Source organism: Rhea pennata, chromosome 2 (genome assembly GCF_028389875.1).
Source record: "Rhea pennata isolate bPtePen1 chromosome 2, bPtePen1.pri, whole genome shotgun sequence".
Lineage (NCBI taxonomy): Eukaryota > Metazoa > Chordata > Aves > Rheiformes > Rheidae > Rhea > Rhea pennata.
Window position 1 is genome coordinate 36,409,767 of NC_084664.1, and position 26,114 is coordinate 36,435,880.

Genomic DNA, 26,114 nt, shown 5'->3' on the forward strand with positions numbered 1-26,114 from the left:
ATGCAACAGATCATTCTGCATTTTGCTCTGAAGATTCTTCACTGCAGTAAAATCCCATCACCGTATCACTGCCTGGGACATCATCCAGCCATCCTCCTGCCACAGCACCTCTCTCTTGCCCAGCTTCCTCCAACACAGCTCTCAGGGAACTTGCAGCCGGTAGTCCTGGCAGAAGCACCCACAGCTGCACAGGCATAAAAAGGAAAAAGAATTTCTCCATATCCCAACCTAACAGCATGCCAATCCAGCTCCCAAACAGGGTGCAGTGACAACCACAGGTATTTATTTTTCAACAATTTAATTCTCTTCCCTTTAGTACTGGGAAAAATTTGTTACATAACCTCAGCTCATTTTGCAACATTAGTGCAGTGCCATAACATCCTTCTAATCCTACTAGCAAACTGGAAGCACTAAAAAAACCCAAACAAATAACAAAAAACTCACAACCACACTCATTTTAATCTCACCAAGTCATATTTTCATGTGGTAATTAGATACTTCTTGGCAAAGAACAATACTTTATAACCTACAAAATGGAAACACTATTTGTCGGGCAGTTACAAATGAAAGGTTGACAGCAGTTGCTGTTCAGGGCAAGAAATCAATTTTACAATTCACATTAACTGAGCAACAGCTAAAATGACTGCTGCTAAAGGGTCCACATGTGGACAAGATTTCCTCTCCTCAGGAAGCAAGTTCTACTAAATGAGCCAATATAAAAACCAATCTTGGCATTGACCAATTTCAAATCTTCAATAAAGGTAAATATTTAAAATGGAAAAAGGGTAATTTTTTTTTAAGTGAGAAAGCTGAAGGATTTGATTAAGAACTAATGAGAGTACCTACAAGTTTAAAAAGAATAGTGTGTTTTGGTATGTTTCTTTCCCTCCTTCTTGAAATTGGCCAGAAAAACTTAAAAGTTCTTTTGCCTGAATCTGTCAAGAGCAGCTTACCAGGCAGGCAGTTTCCACTGCCTTAGCTAAAATGTGTTAAACTGCAGTCCCCAAACACAACTTTCCATTGAAAATTAATCTTAAATCAAGACTACTGAACAGTAAACCCTTTCTAAAATTCTAGGATTAAGCCTAATGAAGCAAGTTTCTTGAACACTAGATCCAATTCTCATGGACTTTTGTTCAGCTTAAGAACATTATATGGTTGACAGAGGGGCCAATTTGTGGGAGAAAAGCATGGCTAAAGCTGAGCACAGCCAAAAAGATACCAGAATGCAGATTCACCTTTCTTTAAGGATAAACTTAGGAAGAAATGGGCTTCTGAAGTGAGACAGATCCATGCTACATTGAAGTGAGAAAGAAAAGGAAGCAGCTGAGAGATGACTCAGCTAGCTACATTCACCTGGAACATACTTGGTTCAGATAAAACTTTTAAATACATAGCACATCCTAGTCTGCATCATGCGTAAATTTTGTCTAGGCCACTCCTGCATTCCAGGTGCAGGACATCTCCTACAAGCTCCTGTAGGCGAGCCACATTTCTTACTGTTCCTCTAGTCCCCAAAGGGGCCTTGCAAGACATTTTTTTTTTTTTTTTTTTTTTTTTTTTGCAATTAGTGAGAGTGAAAACAGGAGGAAAAGCTGAAGGGGATGCACTGCTTCACACTAAGTGGGTTCCAGCTGAGACTGAAGGAGCCTCTTATGGTATAGTTACATGCCAAGCTCACAGCATTAAATGTGATCCTGCCAAATCTCAGATGAGAAGTCTCTTACTCACATTTCTGCCTTGTTCTCTGGGAGCCTCTGGCTTCTTCAGTTGCAAACTTTAGTTAAAGGAAGCTTTAAAGCCAGCTGAACTAGATCCTTTTAGAAGCACAAGGACTTCTTAATTAACCTCCAAGTTGCTCAAGGAATGACAAGGAACAGTAGAGAGAATTAACAGTTTAGGAGAAATTGTTAGATAACTATAAGACACAGCCATAAGCAACAAGAACAGGCATTTATTTGGTTCTGTATCACATCCAACTAGCCAGAGGAGTCAAATCTTTCTTATCTGAATCCCTAAATTCCCACAGTTTCCAAAACACTGCTGCTGTGACTGGTTTTGGATCCATTTTGCTCTTGACCCAAACCCTGTAAGTCCTTGATCAATACTTTGTTTTGCAAGAGAGATCTGACATCTTGTTTAATGAAAAAGAAGTTTTAGTTGCTATTGCTGGAACCAGCTGCAAAAGAAAAATGCTCACTCTCTAAAATTAAGGCAAATGACTCAGGCTGGTTGGTTATCATCTGTTCTCATCTGTCTGAAATAGCAGAGGAGCAAATTGGAAATACAGGATTTCCTGAAAGCTGCTGGAAGCATTTAGATTATGCTCCATTTTGCTGATTCTTATCCCACAGCAAGGAACTGAGAAAAAATACCCCACATCATAGTGATAAATAATAATAAAAAAAAAACCACAGATGAATGACATTAATATTGCCATTGGCCTGATGTCCAAGATAGTACTGTCTTAAGGTTATGACACTTCGAAAGATTTTATATTTTAATGGGCCAATATCTGCACAAAATGATCACTGCATTTGCTACCCGTGGTCTTCATTTTAGATCAGCACTGGAAATTTGTATTATATTTGCTACTTGGGTTATATCTGCTCTGTAGCTGGAGAAAAAAAAAAAAAGAATGCAAACCACACACTTTGGTCTTCAGAGATAAGTCTGTCATTAGATAACTAGTTATTTTCTTTATTTAACAAACTAAAAATATCCTGATTTTCTGTAGTACTCTGTACCATACAACTCCTCAGGGCCATAAATTATTTCAGAAGGGGGAATGAAGTAATGAGTTTGAATGGCTCTCAGACTGATGACTGCTCTTGTAGCTCCTTCAACGAAACAGATGAGAGTGCCGGACTTTTCCAGTGGAAAACAGTCAGTTGTACTGCATATTTTAAAGTGCCAAAAATAGAAAGCTGCTTTGTGGAGGATAAGGGTTTGCATCAGCTGCAACTAAAGCATTTATTATGGTTCATAAATTGGCAGAAGTGATTTAATTTTCTTTTCTAGAACATAAGGTTTTTTTTAAAGCAGTTTTCCTGCTATAAAACTTTCCCCTATTGTATCTATTTAAAAAGTTGGTTAACATATTAGACTTAAAAATTACTACCATAATATATCTTCTTTTGATCATATGTCAGTTTAAATTTAAAGATGATCAACAACAGCTTTCCTTCCTCCCCAAAAAAGTTAGAATTGTCTCTCTGTGGAAGACATCCCTTTATATGACTGAAGCAGAGCAGGGAGAAAATATCACAGAGGTGGATGTGGCAGTAACCTCCTCCCTATTATGGGGCTTTAAGGTGAAGGTGAACTTCACTAAGTTCACTTTTTTCAGTTTCCACTGAAAAGGATCAACTGTCAGTGTCCTCAGCTCACACTGCAAGTGTGTTGCACCTGGCAAAAAAAAATGGCATTAAGATTAGCAAAGGAAGGAAGAGGTATCTCCAAGTCCTGCAGCACTGCTTAAATCAAGTCTTCCGTGTGACAGTGGACCAACTTGCGCATCACAGGACTCTATTTATGCTCCACAGCATTTTCACATGTTGCTCTGCAGGGACTAATAACCTAATTTTAGCAGACATTGGAACCCCAGAGGTAGCCTAATACCACCATGATTCTATACCCAAGTCTCAAGTTACTACTTGGTCCTGGGTGCCAGTGCATACCTGCAGTGGAGCCCCTGCTTTGGAAAACGGGGAGGCTCACAACTCAGGCCTCACTAATTTTTCAAAAAAATCTAGCATGATTCCTTTACTCCTGAGCTTTTCAGAGTTTCTTTCCACTTAATCGGATTAAAAGAACTGCGTTGTCAGATAAGCAGCATAGTCCTTTTGGCAAAATAAGAAGCAGCAGCCAGGCTGTTGTTATCTAGCAAGCAAAGAAGAGCCTGGTTCTGCAGGCTTGTGCCCAAGAGGGGCACAAATGTTTGCAGGAAGAGTAAGAAATCTTCCATGCAACTGGAAGACAAAGGAAAGAACATTATACTCCACCATCCACTCAGCAGAGCATACAGAAAATCTACTTATTTTAATGATATTGCTAATAAAACACTGGTGTTAAATGGCACTTTTCTTCCAGGGTTTGCAAATAAAAATTCTACTAGAGCTAAGTTGTGCATATGGTACTTTTTTGGTTATAATTAGGGGATTCTTAGTGGAGTTTTTTTTGTTTGTTTTTAAAGTGTTACACAACTTCATACAGTTGGCTTTCTCTTAATAGAAGATTTAAGTGTTGTTATTTAAACCAACATGCATATGAAAAGGATAAATTAACACTCAAAAACTTCCCTTATCCACAGTCTTGTCAGCCCCGAGCAGGTGAGTATTAGTAGGGGTGGACTGTGAAGCTCTCAACTTACTGGTCCAAGAGGCTAAGTGCAAAAGAAGTTATTAATGATATAAACAATTCTACTTGATCAAATGTATAATGAAATCTTCTGATGTAAAGGAATGCTGAGAAAGATCTTGATTTCCTTTTTGTTTAGTGCAAAAATTCAAGCCTTATACTAGTAAAATAAGGGTATACTTAACAAGACATAAACATAAACCTCAATAATTTGCAAGACTAGAAGCTTTCAGGGAGCAGAAGGCAGAAGAGAACTGTTCTTCACCCAAAGGATTGCTGTGTCCAGGCTGGTATGTCAGCCCTGTGGAGTACCACCTGTGTTAATCCTAAAGGTCTATCTTTCCATATGCAGCAAATAACTATTTATCAAAACATTCACCGAAACATGGTATCAGCACGAACTACAATTAACGAAAAAAAAAAAAAAAAAAAAAAAGGAAAAAATAATCAGCACAAGTTTTTTTCAAGTAACTATCCAGACAGAGTGTATGTTGTACAGGATATTTAAGTCTTTGTTTTCCCCAGCAAAACAGTTTGTTCTGCAAACTGCATGACAACTTCAATATGAGAAATCAGCCATGTGTAAAACATCCAAAGCAACAGGGAATTAAGGAAGGAACAGTAATAACACAGCCACGCACATAAACACTGACAACTCGGGGGAGGGGAAGAAGGGGGGAGAAAAAAAAGAAAAAAACCCCACAATTTAGAATTAATTGGAGGTTTTATTCTTCTAGATTTAACTAGATTGAGGGAAGACCTCTTGATCACTTCAGCAATGGCTAGATGCAAAGAAAGTTATAGTATAATGTATCTAATCTAAGAAGTTACTACACACTAAAGGAAGGAGTAGAAAAGGTATTGAAAAATCCCCTACAAACACTATAAATTCTCATTAAGAAAAAAAAAAAAGAAAAAACATAAGTGGAGCCTTGAGAAGCACATGTAACTTCTGAAAAATGTGTTTCTAAGTTCTCTGCTTGCTTTGCTCTTGGTCAGAGCTTTTAGCGTTACTTTGTGATCTTTTCATAGCCTACAAGCAGCAACTTGAACTCCCTCAACTTCTGTGGGCTTGGTTCTGTAATTAACAGAAGATATGGACCCTCACTGAACTGACGTGCTTCAGGTTCCATAGATACAGAAGCATGCTATTACTTACTTGGTGCTGCAATGACCAATCGTGAACAGAAGAGAAATACTGGAACATTAATCACAGCAGAGACACCTCACACCCTGCTCCATACTATCATGAGGAAACAAAAACCATGTTGCCTTCAATATACACTAGGAAGCAACCCACTTTATACCTCCATTTAACCAGATCTGATAGGTATATGAAGCAACTTATCATCTGCCTGACTATAACAAATGAACATGGATGTACCAAGATTATGAATAAATAAGTTGCAACTCTCACCTCTGTCAGCTATACCTTGCATTTTTTTAATAGGCTTTCAAAGACTACAAATCCAGAAAGAGATAAGGTAATATTGAACCTTATTAAATTATTCCTTTCTTCCAAAGAAGGAGTGAGAGAACTTCTGTTCCTTTGGTTAAGAAATGGGACTGGCTAACAATGTAATTCCTGGACAAGAAAGTTGAGCTATTCAATAGATTTGGTAGTTAAATGGAAGTGAACAGACTTTCTGCAGAAATTCCCTCTGCATAAATATAAGTACTTTTAATGGCTGCATAACATTCTAGTGGATTTAGTCATGCTCATATAAATCTTATTACAATACTACATAACATCGCTTGATTGACATTAGCTGTTGGAACAGACAATACTAATGTTTTAAATTAAACTCTTTTTTGAGGTTCTCATACTGAGGATATGAGAAAAATACTGCAAGAAACCAAGAGTATCCTGAAAGCAAGAATCTCCTTGCTCAGCATACTAGATGTGCATAACACTTCTTTCAATCACAACACTTTAAAAGGCAGAAATTATTCAGAAATTTGTTAGCCTTCCCAATGGTGTGTGGAGGGCCACAAAGTCAAGAAAAGCAGGTGCTATTTCAAAACACAGCTGAGGTCTGCAAAGCTTTCAGGGGACTTGGATGCTCAAATCCAATTAAAATTTCAACCAAAGGCAGCTTCAAAAGCGCCACTAAGCCAGTATCTGTACAAATAAAACTTTATGTCGAGCACACAGCCCACATTCTTTTTGTAAGCATGGCTGGATTGCGTTCCAAGCTTAATTCTCAGTATGGCTGCAGGTCAGTTTTTCCTGACCGCAAAGAAGAGCTGTCTTCAACAGTCTCACTTGTCAGCACAAATACTCATAGGCATATAAGTTAAAAATAAATAAATAAATAAATAAATCTCTGCAGTAAACAAAGCCTGGTTTGGTGTTTCACACAGTACGAGGCATTCAGATGCATCATGCAACATATTTTCTTAAGTACAGTCCTACATCAGCACTTCTAGGCACATTTTCAATTTCAATAGGGGCTCTGTGTCAAGTTTCAGGAAAAAAAATATTCTTTTTCACAAATACATGCACATCTTTCCCTGGTAACTTGAAATAAGCAGAGCAGATACACAATATGCTACCACAGAAGTGGTACCTTCTAGGGAAGATTTAGGATTCCAGGATCAAAGAAACCAAGTGTCTTCAGCTGCAATGTTTCACTACAAAAGCAGCATACATACAATGAGATAAAAATTTGAATTTAACAATTAATCATTCCAGTTCTACAACTGCCTGATATCCAACTGCACTTGACTGAAAACAAGAAGCTGCCACCAGCAAAAACAGAAAACAGAAGAAGGAAACCTAGGAAACAGGAAAACAAAATTTAAGCGAGCCAATGATACCCAAAAGCAAAACTAACACACAATCTTGACAGTTTTTAGTCTGAGGTGGAGGGAAAAGTTGTATTACCTGACGACTTCCTTGCTTAGAGGAGCAGCTGCTTGTACTCCTTGAAGGAGATAACATTTTCTGGGGTGCACCAAGGCTTTTTTCTTCATTCATGATTCAAGACAATTTGTTTCACATAAACTCAATTAGACTCTGTTAAAAGGGCATTAAGAAAATGTATCGGAAGACTCCTGAGAGAAATGCAGGACTCATCCTTTACCCAATGCATGATCTGCATCTCATAGAAATTCCTGAAAGGGAAAAGAAAAACAAAAAAAATTAGATTAATCAAACCGTCTTACTGTCATCCTGCAACATGAACCAATAAGTCATAATAAAGCCCTTGATAATATAAATGGACTGCATTACTGTAACCATTAGAAATTAACTCAACAAATGCTTTAGGGTAATTTTTAAACATCATATAGGAACAACAACTACTTTGGGTTCTAAATGCATGCTTTAATCATTATTACTTATGCAGAACACAACTGAAGTACAAAATCTTTTTAAATTCAGTCAAAAAATTAATAAAGATGCACAGAATATGATTAATATCTCTCTATATAGAAAGGGCTGAATTATTCTCAAAAAAAAAAAAATCAAGAAAAAGCATCTAAAAATGTCTTGCCAAAAAATATAAAACAAAAAAAAATTCTTAGATACCTCTTTTCCCAGGTCCTTAATAATATAAGCAAGTACATGTGGCTTCAGGATGCAAGGGAAAAAAAAAAAAAAAAACAACACACACACAAAAAAACCCAAGAGATAGGCTAAAGATGACGCAGACTCACCTACCTAGAACTCTGCACAACTAATCCTACTTGGAATCAGAAATTTCTAACTGTTGTCACATCCGTTTTCTAAGTCAGTGACTGGAAGAATAACTAATAGTTTGTTTAATAACTGCAGTGGTTGCAGCATGTAGAGATAAAAGCTATGCCAGTAACTTCAAATAACGGATTTCCAGTGTGGGCAAGAGTTGCCAAGGTAATTTTTTTTTTTTAATTTTTTAAAAAAGTAAACAGAACGTAACAAAAGGGTGACACTTTCCAAAACTCTGGGGAAGGCAGCGTGGGCCTTTGCAAGTTGTATACCACTTTAGATTTTACTGTTTTGGGCAATAAATTAGCACATGAGGAAGAGTGAAAGAACCACCAAGCGGTGGTATTTAGGAAGGTAAGGAAGTTTCCACAGAGAGGAGGGAAAGCCCATTTCTGAGGTAAGGTGGCATAACTTCAGAAGCTGCTTGCTTGCTCAGACTCACAGTTACGTACCATACTGAGCCAGGCTCATGCAGTATTGAATAGCATTCATTTTTTCTTGAAGGGGCTCATAAACCTATTTCAAGAGAAGCAGCACTTTAAGATCCCTAGTGAAACTCTTTGGGTATATTTTAAGAATTCAACTTTCCCTTTTTAAAAACACAAGTGCTATATTTAAGATGAAGACAACAGCATGCCACAGAAACATCTCTCCCTGCCGCTATAGTTTGCAAAATTATGCGAAACTATAGTGATGAGACAGTCCCAGTCTCCAGAAGTCATGCGAAAAAGAAAACTAAGACTATTCACTGGTGAGTCACCTGCGCAGTTATTTCCAGTAACCATCAGATACAAAGTCGACAAACACAAGTAGTCAAAAACAAAACAGCACAGTGAACTGAATCAAGCCTTGTGCACAGGTTTTACACTTAAAGTACTATTGAAATCAGTAGTGCACATTCTCTTCCTATCTGGAATACAAATTTTCCACATGGCATTTCACTAAGGATTACCACTCTAGAAGGATTTGGTTTAGCTCACTTTATGCAGGTTTTAAGCTGCTCACTAAGCATGAAACATGACTTTCTTGATGAAGTTCAAGCTGCATTTAGTAGATCAGTTTAACAGTAATATCTCCATTTACAAGCAGAAGTCAAACATTCAGGACAGGAACCTAAAGATGTTTTGGACAAACTTACAGTTCAGATAACCCCTTGAAAGCACCATGCAGCGAGTGTTTTACTAATGCACACTGTTTACTCAGTACCACTCTTCACTGCTCAGTGTTCAAAATGAGGAATTTATCACTTTGTCTCCAATGTTGATTATCTAGCATTTTGGCAAAGAATAGCACACTTCATGATAAAAACAGGTTGCTAATTTGCAGCTAAAAACACCAAGAGTTATTGGGACCTTATGAGTAGATCCCCAGAGCATGCTGATATAAATTATACAGCCCCCCCCTTGCCCATTTCAAATGCACAACACAACAGAGGAGATGTCCTGGCAGTTTCAGATAACTGAAAAAAAGAAGTGTCACTGATTTCAGTACAAAAAGGAGCTATGTTGTCAGAAGAATATTTCTATCATCATCTTGTTCAGTATGGAGTCTAAATGAAATTAAGGTGTGGGTACAATAGCATTTCAACATAGATTGGAAATGCACTTAATTTGCAAATCTCCCTCTTAAATTACCACCTTTTGGTGTGTACTGTAGAACAGTCTTAGAAACGCAAACCAAATCCTGTCTGGATTAAATGAAACCAGCAGACAAAGGTACAATGTGGATGCTGGGTCCACTGCAAAGGTCCACATGAATTGCACTGCCCTACTTGCTAACATAGGCATGGCCCAGGTTTAGACTCATGTCACCTAACTTTGGGCACCTAACTGAGCTTTTAAGGGAACCTATAGCAACATCATTTGCCCTTCTGGAATCAGAGATGGGCACTTTCTCAGAATTCAGTTGAGTACACCCAAAGTCTGAACCATCCTCTGATATTGCAGAATTAAAGATGACAACTCAGCCATGTAATCAGAGGTGCTTAAATGAGGGGCAGGAGACAGGCAGGATAAATCCAAAATGCAGTAGCATTTTGACAGAGTCCACCTCTGAAGTAGGGCTTTTGTATCTTCCTTTTTTCTTTCAAATTAACTTTGTGAATTGAAGAAAAGGTTTTTGTTACCAGCCCTGAAAAAGACAGGATGAAACTTGTCCTCTGTTTAAAGTCTTTTCTCTTACTGTTTTATTGATGTTTCCCAGTAACAGTCTTGAGAATTCCAAATTTTAACATGAGAAAGTGTATGTAAATACTGAACATGCCTACAACCTCTGTCAAAATAGCTGCATACTCCAGCAACCACTCTGTGCTCTTTTAAGAACTCTCTTCTTCTTGAAGTTCAGGAAGAAGAAAACATAGCTCCTTTTCAGCAATAACCAAGTTACTCTTCCAGTAAGGCATGAATACACTGATCCTGCATCCCAAATGGACCTCATGCTCTGGCTGCCAGCAGCAGCGACTGAACCTCCCTAGGGTGACTCATATTTTGTGTGTTAAGAAACAAGAGTAATTAAAGCTCTGAAGCAGGTATAAAAATCAATATTATCCTAAGCTAAAATGTCAGTAGGCTGTCGTGTTTTGAGGTCATCGTGACACAATTGCTTGTGCTTCAAAATCTTTTTGCTCCTGCCCACACCACAGGATTTACTTCCACCTTTCCCTTGAAGCACACAGTACTGGTTACCATGGTCTGTTCCAAAAAGACAAGTCAAGGGTGTGAAGATGAGGCAAATTCAAATAAATTTCGGATGAGGATCTTCACAAGTGCTAAGTATTGGCCTAATTCTTCTCTTTCTAGGCAACTGTAATAAAAGTAGGCCAAGAAAGTACTTTTACAAATGACATCTCACCAGGTGCACTTTACAGAATTAACAGTAAGAGGGTAACAGATATTATTTCTAGCTTTGGCATCCCAAACCTGTTAACAGCACTTATCTCTACTTGTCATCTGCTACTAAGAGCTTTATCTTTCTACATCAATTAAAGCAAATATAAACATATGACAGTATTTACAATAGGAACACCAATTAAAAAAGAAAAGTAGCAGTACCTCAAAACTTTAAGATAGCACTAATTTAAGGCTGTTCTCAATATCAAAGCTCATCTCTTGCAACTCTGAAAACAATAAGCTTGCAGCAGAATTTAAGTGTTCCCACAGCTCACAAAACAAGAAAGGCAGACACTCAGAAAAATCTGGAGAACTGCAGTACACAATTAACATTAGGGAATTATTTTTGTCAGGGATCTGGAAGAAAAATAAAGACTTAACAGCTGCTTCAGAGCTGTTTCAGCAGTGAAAGAGCAATGTAAAGAGCATTTAAGCAGCAAGACCGGAAGTGTGTATTTTATTCTGTAGCTGTAGTCAATTAAAGTCTTCTGGATAAAACAGCAACAACAGAATAGAACAGATGAAAGTCACACGGGCACAGCAAGTGCACAGCCGAGAAATGCAAATCAGATTTGCAAACCACCTCGACTTTCATTGAATTAAAAAGAAGAATCCATGCTAAAACCTTTGCTCTCTAGCAATTATTAAAAAAACTAAGTTACATTCATTCGCATCCACCTGGATCAACAAAACAGCATTATTTTCCAACTAATGCTTTCATGGCTTTCTCTATTATGTTTCAAATTGTGGGCTTTAATCTATCCAACAGTCTCATCTGGCTCAGCAAGGGAAAGAGTTATTTATAGACTACAGATAAGCCACATAAAACTGAAGATGTCTTTTCAAGAAAGAAAACTAGAGTTCCAAAATTATCATAAGATTCATGCTATTGAAGGATATAAAACAAACATAGTACTATTTCTGGGAATCTACAGGGAAAAGGGGAAATAATTTTATATAATTAAGTTATTAAAATGAATTCTGAGAGCAAAAGTTCCTAACAAGAAAGTTATCAACAGGAAATATTTCAGAAAGGACATCAAATAGATGCTGTCTCTAGATCTGTCTAGATCTGCCCAAATCACCACCTCTGTTGAGCACATATGTTCATTATATAGGGGTACAGGTTCATGACATGGCACTGAACTAGTCTCACAATGCAAACAGTTACCTCCTTCCAGCCCACTTCTTTAAGAAGGATATTGATGTAATTAAATCATACTACTTCACTGACCCAAGAGAGGAAAAGTTCAAACAGGGAGCAATGAAGAACGGAGCAACAAAATCAAGTCAGATGTCAAAGAAGAATACGCTTCAATGTCAGGTCTACTCAGCCGCTTCTGAAACAATGCAAGTGTCTGCTGTTTCAGTAACCCTTGGGGTGAATGATGCAGTTCCTTTCATTAGTAAGCTCTTATATAAATTTAGAAATAGGTCAATATGTATCCTGAAGTATAAGTACATATAAATATACCATCTTTCGTCATGTCCACCATACACATTGACTCTAATATTGCATGTGACATATGATTAATTTTAAATGCGCAATCTTGACAGTTTTTTTTCACTCCTCTCAGGGAATTCATGGTAGATTACGTTTGTATGAAACTTGCTGGGTATGCACATGCATATGTGTATACGTATCTAGTAATACAAAAAAATCACAAGCAGTAATGGCTGTACTATAACTGTAAGCAGTTAGCTCTCATAGCACACTTAACTCCACTTTATAAATAGGCCAGACAGCCAGCTTGTTGCTCTTTAGCACAAGGCGCCTGAATGAGTGGGGTCTCAGAGGCCCCCTTGCCAGCTACTAGTACAATCTGCACACAGAATTCAAGTGTGAAGCCATAAACCTTGGGGCCACAGGTATCAGTTTGTAACCCACTAAGAGATGGGTCCACAGTCTCCCTATGAAGAGGATAAAGGAGAGAGAAAGTGAGAGCTACTGAGTTGTGATCAAATCCTATCCTGGGAGCACATATACTTCACACAGCAGGGCTGATGTGCCTTTATTGTGCAGGACTGTTTGCAACAGAAACAGTATATATTTAGAGAAGGACGTACAAATCACAAGAAAACTGAAGGATCATCATGCAATGGAATAGAGAGAAAAGCTTGTTATCTTCAATAAGCAAAGTCATAGGCATATGGCATCATTTCACAGTCCATACTAAAAGCTTTGGAAAGGACCACTTGGTACAGATGGTTAATAATAATGTCCCAGGGATGGTACCAGCAGAAACATTCCCATCAGGGCTTCGGCATGAGCTTGATTGCCTTTTATTCTTCTGTTTTCATCTGTTACTATTTAAAGCTTTGTTTACTTCATTAAAACAAAGATATTCCATTACGCCCTAAGCTTTTTCCTTTTTAAAATAGCACTCATTATTGCTAAAATGTTGCTGAAATACACTGTTTTTCTACATTCAATTTTGACAAGCACAGTGTAAATTCTGGTAGTCAGTGCCTTCTTGTGGCAGTATCTGTCTGTTTGCCAGCATGTAGTAGATCAAGATTTGAAGACAGCACTGTCTGTATGTCAAGGAAAAGACTCTCTTGTCAAATTACTAAATCCAGTATAATTTTGTATCAGACTGTCTCGTTCATGAGCTGATAAGCTGTGTAACACTGTAAGCTGCATTAAGCTACCCAGGTTGACATCAAGCACTTTATTTTATTAAAGGCATTAAAGGAACTGGCATTGCTGTGGAGAAACAAAACCAAAATCAATCATATATGGTTTTAGGCATTACAGCAAATAGGACTACTTGAAGAAGAGCTTCTGTGACCCAGGTATGATCCTTGCCACACTCTGAAGAGAAACATCACAGGGTACATATGAACAGCTCTTTTTTTCAGCTCTTACACAAAGTTAGACAAGCTTATTAAAGAGTGGCAAGATACAACAAGCCTGTTTCATCCCCTCTGATGTGGTGTTTTAGCTTTCACACTTCAGTACCATCTACTCTTTCAAGGTTTTGAAAGAGTTACCTCTTCTTTTCAAGCTACACAAACTCTGTTGTATTTGCGTAGTGTATGTCACAAAAAAAAAAAAGACCACCACACACAAAACTCCCACACTTCCTTCTGAGTTTAATTTAATGTTTCTCCTTTATAAGAAGGCTTATTAATTCAAAATTTAAATCCCATTAACTTTAATGACTGCAGTAACAACACACAGTAATTCTTAGGACACACAAAAATTTGTGTAAACACTTCAATGTGTAACAATCACGGATTACAAAAATTTCACATTTCTTCTAGACCAACTTACTATATCTTTAGAGGCTTCAGCCTCTTAAGTCTGTTTTAATACACTTTTTCCAGTGTTCTTTATGACATTAATATTGATAAACAAATTGCTGAAGCTAGACATACAGCTGTCTTTGAAAGATTACGAGAAGACCAACCAAATTTTCATATTAAGACAGCGTGAAACTTAAGAAACGCATAGTTCAGTATTCTGATCAAACAGCAGACAGCTGTAAGCACAGTGCTAACTCCCTTTAACATTATCTTTGGCTCAGGGTCTCTAACTCACCTATATTGTTTCTGAATGTGCAATATATGAACAAATTTTGATATTTTAGGGAAGCATTATAGGAAACTATTTATGAAGTATACTGAGGATAATTAGTACTATATTAAATAAGTGCTAAGTTGTTTTGTTATTAATGCAAAAAGGTAAGAGTTTGTTAACTCAGATCTTTCAATGGAAAAAAATTGGCATATATAAAGAAAACTACATTTCTGTGTACATTTTGAGTGTTTTAAACCAACACAAATTTGGGGACTAATTTCAATCTTTTTGATTCCACTGCACTGGACTACAGATCTCTTAACCAAAAATAATACACAACACCAAGTGGCCTCACTGCTCTATCAAAGCATACATATCCTCAACTAACACTCGGGTTTCTGATTCAGCAGGATAGCTAGAAAGAAGAAGATACAGGTATTTTTCTTGGAGCTATTAGCTCAAGCTTTGTACAGGAAACACTGGCTCAATACAGCAAATTGCAAATATTCTTGGATAGTTCACAAGGATGGATTCACATTGCAAAAATCTTCTCAAATTACCTGCACCTGATTTGCTAATTTTTTTCCCTTTAATAACTACCTTAAATGTATAGACACCATCAAGTAAGATCCTTTGCAATTTCACAGCTGAACATTGCCTAGCCAGTGCTTTTTACAAGAGTGAAGCAAACTGACATCAAAACGTAACCATTCTGATCAGGGAAAATATTTAGGGTCACTCAACCACCTCTGTAATTGTCCAGAAGATCAAAAGCCAGCAAAGAGAAAGAGCTATGAATGACCTCACACCCAAGTCATTTACCTTTAAGTGTCTAACAGAAAGAAAATGCATTTAGGAAGAAATAAATAAAAAAACACCCAAAACCCAACTTGCATATGAAGATGTGGGCTGAAACACTCTCATATCTGAAAGAATTCATTTTACTTGCAATCCTGAAAATTCGGCAGAGTGTATGAATTCCTGAAATACCACTTTTGCAAAGGCCTCCTTTACTGAAATAGCAGCCACACAACTAGTAGGGAGTAAAGCAACAAGTGTCTAAACATACTTGGCTGCCTGATTAAACATAGAAGCAGTAATTCATGAAATAGTAGCTTGAAGTTTAAGTCCATAGGCTCCTGAAACCTTAATATTCTTAGTTCAAATGTTAGGGGATATCATGAGTTTCTCAGACTCCTATTTTATAATAAAACAGATTTTCAATACATCATGTAAGTAGGCACACTGATTCTATCTTTTTCTCATGATGATATACCTCCCCCTCTGCCCCACACACACTCTTACCAGAAGGACTAACAGGCAGGCAACACATTAATTCTATCCATTTTATTCTTTCGTGTGAAGTTACGGAAAATATGAGTAATACGAACTCAAACAATGTACTTCACATAGATTCCTGATGTGGCAAGAGCACCCTAAGATCCTATCATCTGCCCCTTGAGAGAGCTAGGCTATTAGTTCAGTCATTCAGTACCTTTTTTTTGGGGGGGGAGGGGAGAGAAATATGATTACTTTTCAGGTTTTTAAGTGCTGAAGTGACTGCCTAAAAGATGGTAGAACCTCCACCATCTATCCTGACCTTCAGAAACCTTGAAGCAACCGGCAGTGATATAATTGACCTCGCCTAGGAACAGAAGGATGGAGTAAGTTCTGTAACTTCCCTTTCCACTCCATTTTCTACAAATGTTTTCAGACAACATTTCCAATGTTTGTCTAAGTAAATTCTTAAGCGAGGTAAGTGTCCAAGTCTCTTTCTAATAGACTCACTTAAGCCTTAATGAAGGTTAAGAGAACAGAAGAGCCTAGTACCTATTTTCAGAAAAGATCTAGAGCTTAATTTTATGTTAAATATTGACTCTCACTGGAGAAACCTCCTTCTTTGCTTAGGGAAAGATATGCAATTTGAAGTAGATGCATCTTTGAAACTTGAATTTTTAAAAGGAAAGTCACACACACTGCTTCTCACAAGTTGGCTAAGAATCTCATTTGGTATATAACATATTAAAATACGGGGTTTAATTCTACATCTTTTAAGTTTCTGTATGCCTTTTTTATAGAATATGCATCAAATTTATTGTGCTAGAGCACTTGCCTTAATAGCTAAGTTGCTATTTATTTCACGGTGATTTATCCTAAGTATTCCTGAAGGATCCATGGAAACAAGTAAGTGTGGAAAAATTAAGTTTAGGACTGAAAGCTGAAGTGGAGAGATAGTATTTTGAAGCCAAGCATTTTAAGAGCAGGACAAGAAGAAATAGGACATTTGAGAAGGCTCAGGCTGCAGCTTCTCAAGGACGGGCAGGACAACGCCTGCAACTGTCCATTCTGCTGGGAACACAAGTCATGATCATGTATGCCAGTGACAAGAGCAGTGAGAAGCACCTGTAGAGGGAGTGAACCATTCTCTTGGAAGATGCATCTGTATCACACTTAAGACTAACTTCATTCCTATTTATGACTGTAATGAACACCTTGACAAAGGAAAAGAGGAAAGAGGTTCCACAGATCAGGTTTTTCCATCCTTGTAGCAGAGGGTAAAAGTAAACTGAAAGAGACTTAGAAGCAGAGAGGTGCAAGATGTAGTAAAATGGTTCATAAATCAGAACAATTACATGCAGTACTTTACCAAAAATGAAGAAAAATAATGAAACTGACGTGTATACACACACACACACACACACACACACACACACTGACTTAAAGATCTGTCCAGTGTTGGCATTTGAAAAAACAGCTTTCAGAGCCAAAAGCAGCACTTGAGAGAAACTGCACGGAAATCAGCTCCTTTAAGACAACTACAACAAAAAGGCAAATTAAGACAGTCATGAAACAAAGGCCAGAACAACCACCGATGAAGGGAACAGAGCTGTTTCCCACTTCTGGATTCAGTGAGGCATATGAAATGAAATGATACGAGACATGAAACATGCAGACCCATCAGGGGAAAGAATCAATCACAACAGCTGGGTTAGCAAGGCAAGATGCAGGCTAGAGATTAGGGTCTCTGACCAGGTTAACAGAGTAGCTATTACACAGGAAAATGACTATAATAAAAATCCTCTCCCCATCCCAAAAGATAGAAAAGCAAAACAAGCCGCTCAGTTCCGAAATGCTGAAGGAGTACCTGAATCCAGAGCTAGGGTTACTTTAGAGGTAACTTCATGCAGACTGAACTGGTAAGAGAACTTTTGGCCTTTTTGACCTTGACAATAGAAAGAGAAGGGAACACAAGGCCACAAAAGTGGCAACTGTGCTCAAAAAAAAAAAAAATGAAAGATCCATTTTAGGATGTGTTTTCACATCAGCTCATCCTATCAGCACATAGCTACAGTGGACCAAAATCTAAAAGCAATTTAGGAGATTAGCCAACAAGGAAAACTTCAATTAAGATTTGATGAATAATTTAACATTATTATGGGCAGCCCAGAACAAGAAAGATGTATAAAGTTTTAATGGACTAAGCTTGTTTATACAATTCAACTACAGGATAGCATCCCAATGTCAAATATGGCATTCCTCCAGCAATAAAGCTCATAGCATAAATCTGCTGAGAACTTGTGGCTTTCAGTAGTAGCTCAGTACCTCCACTGACAGGTTACAACTGAAACTCAAATTCACTTTGCAAATAGCCAAAGCAGTTTAAGATACTCTTGCTCCCAAGCAATTTGTTACTATCCCTTTACTGAAAAAGTTTTTCCAAGTTAAGTGTAGAGTCAGCTGCCACAGTGGATAGTTTCACATATTTTGCTCTGCTGGCCAAAATGCAGAGACAGTAATCACCAGCTTACGGATAGCAATGAGAAAGCAAAAGTGGTATTATCTTCAACTGATTGAGGAAGATCTGAAAGAAATACTCTATTATATATTCATGTTAGTGCCAGCTAGTGGCTATCCTGAACTGAACTGAAAACAAAAAAACTCCTACTTGATTAAATATGCTGCAGTTACACTCTTATTTTTGAGCATTTTTAGAGGTTTACAGACTGCAGTTTTTAATTAGGATGCCTCAGCAACATGAAAGAATGAAGAATTTATAGAAAACTTGAATTGAGATCAGTGACCGTTACAACTTACGAGTTGTGCTCATTAGGAGTTATAAATCTGAGTTATTTTTTTTTTCTACTGCAGTTCCAGTCACTGCAAGCAGGCTACAGAGACCGCAGACAACAACATGAAGGATTTTATGATTTATGTGCAGTCTAGTATCTTTTTTCCTTCATAACATTTTTGTGGTTGGTTATACTTGAACTACAACCAAACATCCAGGATTTTAATTACATATTACATAAAAACTGCAAGAAACAGTTATTTATAATTGACGTAAATTTCCCTTAAACTTTTTAATATTTAAGAGTGTCACCACTGTTACTCCACTCCTATCAATCTACTCTCTTCCCATCATTTTCGTGTGCTTTTTTCCAAAATGCTTCCATGTGGGACAGTCTTTTCTAGACCATCATGGCATGTAACAAATTAAACTTGTGGTTAATTACGGTTAGTGCAGCATCAGGTGTAACCTGGCATACTTGACAAGGTATTTCCCATAATTTTTCACATAATGCACTTGAATTTCTGAAAAGAATAGACAAAAAAGGTAATTTATTTGAGGAAATTTTTTTTTGGTGATAAAACTGTTAAAGTAATAAATATGTCAACTGTGGCTCCGTTACCTAGGTAGACATTAATATTTTTTCCTTTTGTTTCCTTAACTATTTTCTTATTATTCATCTTCAGTGACATTTTCCAGGATTTTTATTTGCCAGCAAGCAACACTTTTAAGACAAAAAGTCTGAAGAATAAAACCTCATCCAAGTACACCATTTTAATCTGTAAAACAGTTACAAGAGAACACGTAAGGAGGAAAACACCTTTACAAAGTCTGCAACATAAAATTCTATTTTCAACATAAAATTGTATTTTCAAAGGCTGCTGAAGTGTGAAACTGCATAGAGGATTCCTTTAGTCCTGGCCACAAATGTGTGGAGCCCCTCGGGTCGGTCAGACTCCCATTCTCAGACATGCCAATTTGCCTGACTGTTCTTCATGGGGGGGAGGAGAACAAGGTAGTCTGAACAAAATTTCAAAATTTTGACTTTCTCACTTGCAGTGTAAAGACTGCTGCAAAAATTCCTTTTGGAAAGGCTCAAAGGCTTTCCTGTGCGGAAGGAGGAGGCTATGTAGTAAATCCTTTACAGATAACATTTCTATGAGAAGCATTTTGAGGTTGGAGACAAAAGACGTTGAAAAAGGTACCATATAATTTGACAAGAGTCCGAAAGCCTGCATACACATGGACAGAGTATTAAGGAGACCTGCAGTTCTTATTTTGACTGAAGAACCAGCCCCCTGATGTTCCTAGTTCTGATGATCTTCTAGATTAGAAAACTTGCACTGATCTGGAGAAGCATAAATAGTTCTTGTTGAAACTACTCTTTCAATCATCTCACTCTTCAAACAAAGTAAGGATGCTCGCTACAGCGATTTTACAATGCTTAATTAGAGAATGAACAGGGAAGGCAGTAATTGCTTCAAGTGATCAAACTGGAGAATAAAACAGATAGAGACAAAACAGGCATGATTTCCTGTAACACTCCAATATCATTTACATCACCTAGAGAGTTTAGAAATAGATCATTGATCATGCTGAACAGGTATCACTACTTTAAAAAGAGTGACTAAAAAGAAGTCATACAGGCTACAGCACGAGACGCTGTTTGAGCATCTGGTGCAGTATTCTATACCATCGTTTTAATAAATGGAATTAAAGCTTTGCCAGAATAGTAAGCCAGTTCATTTGGGAAGCCTACATACTAAAATCTAAGTAATTTATATTTCTGCCAAGTAGAAAAGAAGTTATTCAACAACCGGAATGAAAGAGATTCTGATCTCTCTCCTTGTATCTCTCTCCTTTTGGCACCATTATGTTTTTAAACAAAAATTTTGAAAATGAAACATGAAGTCGCATCTGAGCGGCATCCAGTGAGAACTGGCCACATCATGCTTCCCAAAACATCCACCCTGAAATACAGTTCATTTAGACTGGCCCAAAACCATATTACCCTTCATACTTTACATTTTGCTTGCAGCTTAAGTGATAGAATTTCCAGACATGCAAATTCTTGCCCATCACCAATCTATTCATAAATTCAGTATTGTCCTCAAATACCGGATGTAAAGTTGACTTTATTCTCTGTAGTGTCCAGTAACTGATTCTGAAAAACCAGTCATCTGATCTTGCTGTTTGGCCAATTCCAGCATACAGTAAAACACTGCAGTGCATAGCTTTTCATTCCTTGTGCAGTCAGATCCAACTTCTCAATTTTGCCTGAGGCCACAAAGAAGCCCGAATAGAGTTCACATGTATTATTGCTAGTTTGTACATTCATAGCTCCATCTCCTTTCTTCAGCTTCCCCCTTGCCCCTTCCAGAATACTCTTCTAGAGCTAGGCCAAGATACAGAAGAGTGTAGGGGCAGTTGAAACCAGCAGATTTACCACCTCAGACAGCTAGTTTAAGAGGCCGGCCAACTCACCAAAGAACACAAACTGTCCAGCTGAGTGTTTTGAGTTAAGCACAGGAAAGTAATGCAACAAATACATTTCTTTCTATATGAATGTAATGATTCTCAGCTAATGTATCTAAATTAAGTCATGCATTAGTTAATCTGCACATAGCAGAACAACTAACATTATGTACATAATCAACCACTGGCTTTTATACTCAGAACCAATTCTAGGGATGCTGCAGGCCTGATTTTTCCTCAGCTGAACAAGCAGTGAGCAACATCTCAGAATCAGCCTTCATGTCCACGTGCACAAAAGCAAGATGTTTCACAGTTAGCAAATTAAGTTAACCATCAGAAAGCAAACAGCTCAAATTAGGTTGCCATTGTTTTCCAAAATCACTACAGAAATAGCCTTCTATTTAATCTCCTGTGTAAGATACAGGATAGGACTTCACTATTCTGTATATTCTTCACTATTCATATATAGTTCATCAGTATGAATAGAAAAAAAAAAGTCAGCAGTGCTGGTTTGCATGATCATTTCAAAGCATTCTGCAATACAAGTAAATGCAGCAATATTAGTACTTCTTTTGTGACAGCAATAAAATATTCTTTGTAATGGGAAGTACTTTCTCCTTACCGTGCATTATGTAACACTGACACTGTTTCACAGCAAATACTAAATATTACGCAAAGACCTTGCTGAGGACACTGTGTTAGATCTCAAAGCTATCAGTTCTTAGCTTGGTGACAGAAATTTTACTGACTAATAATTGTGGCAGTTGCAGCCTGATGCTCTGCAGCCAAGGACAATTAGAGGTCACTGGCCATTAAATTATACCGGTCACTCAAAAGAGATTATTTGGATGTTGAGGTAGAAGGTAACTAGCTCTGAGCTACTGCAGAGTCCGAGCAGATCTGGGTATTTCACTAAACACCTGCGTCACTTGTGCTCCCACAGCTGGTCCCTGTACTTGCAGATCTGACAGTATGCCATCTGCGCCTGGGTGACTCGGGCTGAGCGCACCCTTCCTCTTTATCAGAGCACACCTTTAACAGCTCTATGCCATTTACCAGGCTAGGAAATGTTACTGCCACTGCATCTTCCACAGCAAAACTGCAATTTATACTAGTCAAATCTGTTTAGTCGCTAGTACCTGTAAAGTATATATAAATTAATAGCACTTGAGTCAATAGATAGCAGCGCTATACACCTATATGTAGTAGTCATATATTAATCTTTAAAATTAAGTCTTTTTAATGAGCAGATTTAGTTTTTCAATAGAACAGCCTTTGTCTTTTAAATACACATATCATGCCCAGAATGCCAAGACCACAATTTTGTGCATGTTTATGTAATAATAATAATAAAAAAAAGACTCGATCCCTTCGCAAATGAAGTCTAATCGCACAACTGGAGCAGAAGTTTCACTCCACACAGCCAGGTGTCCAGGTGAAATGTTGTGCTCCTTACTCCTTGCAACCCACGACTGAAATTGCCTGTAGCTTACAGCCAGCAACTCAAAGGTCTCAATTCAAAGCATTCATAAAAATTCCCTAAACGTTGCACTGCTAGTCATGAATCGAGACTGAATATGCTAAGAAATCCCAAAATATTCAAAGGTGTCTAAACAGAAGCACACCAAATAACATGCATTTCAACCAGCATAACTTCTCTGCAGCATTTATATCCTCCTCCATTAGGGTTTTAGAAAAAAAGGCAAAGTGGAATAGTCATTTACTTTGAGCTGCATTTCAACCTTATTAGCGGGCTTGAAAAGTTTAAGCTTGCTTTTTTAAAAATATAAAAAGGGCAAGACATTGACAAGAATAAAGTGAAAAAGTCTTAGAAATAAAATTTTGACCTGGTTATGTCTTACAAAAATCTGAAATCTGTTCATGATTTGAGAATGTTCTGCTACTTCTGCTTTTAAAGATGTTGTCAGTTTATCTATTATACAAAGAAAGGTACCTGATTTTAAGTACATGAATACGAAGTTGTAAGAGAGTTATTGCTCTCATTTTTCTTTTCTTTTTTTTTTATTCCTTCTATTTTTCTAAGCCTTCAGTTAGTATCCCCTACACCTTCCTCCCATGCAGCCCTCCACACCTCCTACCACCATGCACCACACTACCATTGATGTATACTGCTGCTTTCCTACCAACACATTCACTATCACTAAAACATGACTCATTTTCGTTATACTATTTTGGGGCACTGAAGATACTCAGTATCACCTAACAGGAATGTTATGTGTTTCTGTCATAATGTCCAGAAATCTTTCAGCTGAAATATAATTCCAGAAAGAAATTATACTTTGGAGTAGTCAGAACCAGTGAGAATTTGCAGACATTCCTCTGGAGGCTGGAAAAGAATGAGTTCAAATGAAAAATTGATTTTCTTAGAGCAAGTGCCTTCAACAAGACATCTCAACTTCACGATCAAGTATGACTTAATGAGACAGTGTGAAGCTGCTTCCTTGACTAGTTTGTCTTTTCTTTCATTTCAAGTGCCAACTTTCCTTTTAAGGAAGAGCTGTTCAGCCCCTTACAGTCATTGCTTTCTTAAAAAAAGATATAAAGTGATTTTTTCAAGCTGCCCTGACATATTAGGACATGGAAATAGTTGCCAATACAAGTAATGTATTACCGTCCTTCAAAACCAATTTATTTACCCCAAACATATCCAAAGTCAGTCTCTATAAAAGACTTCTTGTGTGCCATCCAGCAAGGTATGCACTTACTAGAATAGAAAGTGCGGTTTTTACAAGTTTGGTAAAATTTTTTGAAAGACAGACCTTTTCACACCAGATCATAAGTTGCCCTGTATCTGATGAAGATTAGAAAGCTGCTGACAAAAGGGCAGATGTTTTATAACTACTCACTGTAAGGACTGATGCAATTTCCTCTGTAGCATCTGCTATTAGGCAGTGCCAAAGATGGTTATAGAAAAAAAACAGTGGAGTAACACATCCACTGTGGCAGTTCCTGCATCTTTTCACCAGCGTTCTTTCACTAAAACTTGCAAAGACAGGGTAGACAGGCATCTCGGGAGACTACAGCTACCAACTAGTATGGGGATGGGGGAGAAGGAGTGTTAGTGACTCATGTCCTTAATGGCTGTTACCTAGCTAGCACCAACTCTTACTAGTGTTTTCTTTAGCATTTACTTGACAATTGTTTGGCACACACATACACACACACAAAAAACAAAACAAACAAGCAAACCCCTCACACACACCACACGTGCACAAAAAACCCTACACACTAAAATTTTACAGGTGACACAAACTGCAGTTTGGTCTAATAGCACAAGTATTCTTCTGAATTTAGCGCATTAGATAAAGTATGAATGATTTTTAGATTTAAGCAGCATTTCAAAAGTCATCGTGGGATGACTTTGAAGACAGGCAAGTGAATTTCATCACTCTCCAACTACACTGCAAAGCATAATTTTAACTAGTAAGAAGAGAAAACCCTTGTTTCCAAATTTGCTATATCCAAAGTGGTTCTTTGGGGAAGTATCCAAAATAGCCTACTTCCATAATAGCAGCCCTGCTGCAGAAAGAAGATAAATTTAACTGAAACAGTAAAATCTCCATTTTTAAGAGATAGACAATCAAGGTCCTTCATCACCACTGCTACCCTCCCTTCTCTTATTCAAGACATCCCCCAATGACAATGGGTGAAATAAAGTGTGTGAAGGACTTTTTTTAAAAAGAAATCCAAAGAGTTCAGTCTTCATTTCAGACACACAAACTTTTATAGTTGGTTATAAGGCAAAGACATGACATACACAACAATAAATTTTTCATCCTTATTGGTCTGCTACAGAAAAAATTCACCTCTTTATCTACATTTCCATTTCTTTATGTTTACTTAAAAAGAATGACGACTGAACCATTGTATTAATTAATGCTCTTTCAAACTACAGCAGTACCAAATTAGAAATCTTGAGGTTTGATTTAAGTCTTTGGTAGTGATGCCTATTAAAACATATTACTGGAACAAAATATTGTCTCACCACGGCAGTTAAAGTTATTGCATATTTTAGACCCCTTGTCTTTCCTATTAAGATAACAGAAATAAAGGCCCTTATGTTCTCTGTTTCTCAAAAAACAAGTAGATTCTGTCACCCCACATGATAACATTAAAAATACTTAAATCTGGATCATTTTGAACAGTCTGTTCATAATAATTTTGTGAAGTACATAGATGCTATTCAAAATGTTAAACCTTAAAATTTTATTTCTGAAGTTATGATTACACTGCCTTTTTCGTTCATAAAAGAAAGCAAAAATGAAGATTAAAACCTACTAAAGCAATGTTTTTCTTCTGGATTAATGGCTACTTCTGCAGTATTCTAGTACCACCCTAATTTGCATAAGCGTAGAGATACCTAGCATGTTTCCTCTACGTAGGTAGAGAGCAACAATACTGTTACAGACTCCTCTGGTTGTACTTTTGCATCCGTACTTCCTTGGAACATGCTATTTTTAGTTAGAGGTTTACTAGCTATGACAGTCATCTACCGGCACAGAAAATTTGCAAATTTACACTGTGCTCATGACAAATGGAAATCCAGTGAACGTTTCAGTGCTTGCTTTATGCAGCATGTCGTCCTCCATTCAGCGGCTAACCTACAGCTGTCTTAAGAGAACTCAAAGTCTGAGCTAAATGAAGCACGTTTTTTCCATTTTTCCCAAATTAAGTGTTTTTTCCTCAAAAGTAGTTGGCCAACAGAAGCTGAAAGATATTATAGGTAAAACTATAAATCAATTTGTCTTTGGGAATAGCTTTCTCTTAAGTAGTGTTTAGACAGTTTTCTCCAGTGTGAAAAACAGCAAAATGAACAGGTAGGGAATAGCAGGTCATTTAATGTTGAAAACTTCTTTAGCAAACAATTTCAACTTCAGAGGCAAAGATTTGTTGCCCCACCAAATTTTAAGTTAAAACAGCATATAAATGGACATTGCACTTTTTCCAAGTCCTTCTTATCCTTACTACTAATACAGGAGTCTATTAACATGTGTCTGATGGAGAGAATGTCAACTTTATTCATTGTAAACACAGTCTGCATTATTTTACCTCCTGCTTATTAATGCAGCTGATTGCATCTACTTTTTT

General features: G+C 37.3%; 1 protein-coding gene across 3 annotated transcripts in view; it reads right to left on the minus strand.

Annotated features, from left to right (window-relative positions):
* OSBPL3 (oxysterol binding protein like 3) overlaps positions 1-26,114 on the minus strand; it is a 96,526-nt gene that overhangs the window by 45,474 nt on the left and 24,938 nt on the right. For all 3 annotated transcript variants that reach the window (XM_062569236.1, XM_062569237.1, XM_062569235.1), the window contains exon 2: positions 7,247-7,476. In XM_062569236.1, coding sequence (XP_062425220.1) covers positions 7,247-7,339 — 93 coding nt within the window. In that variant the 5' untranslated portion in view covers positions 7,340-7,476. The remainder of the gene's footprint in view (positions 1-7,246; positions 7,477-26,114) is intronic.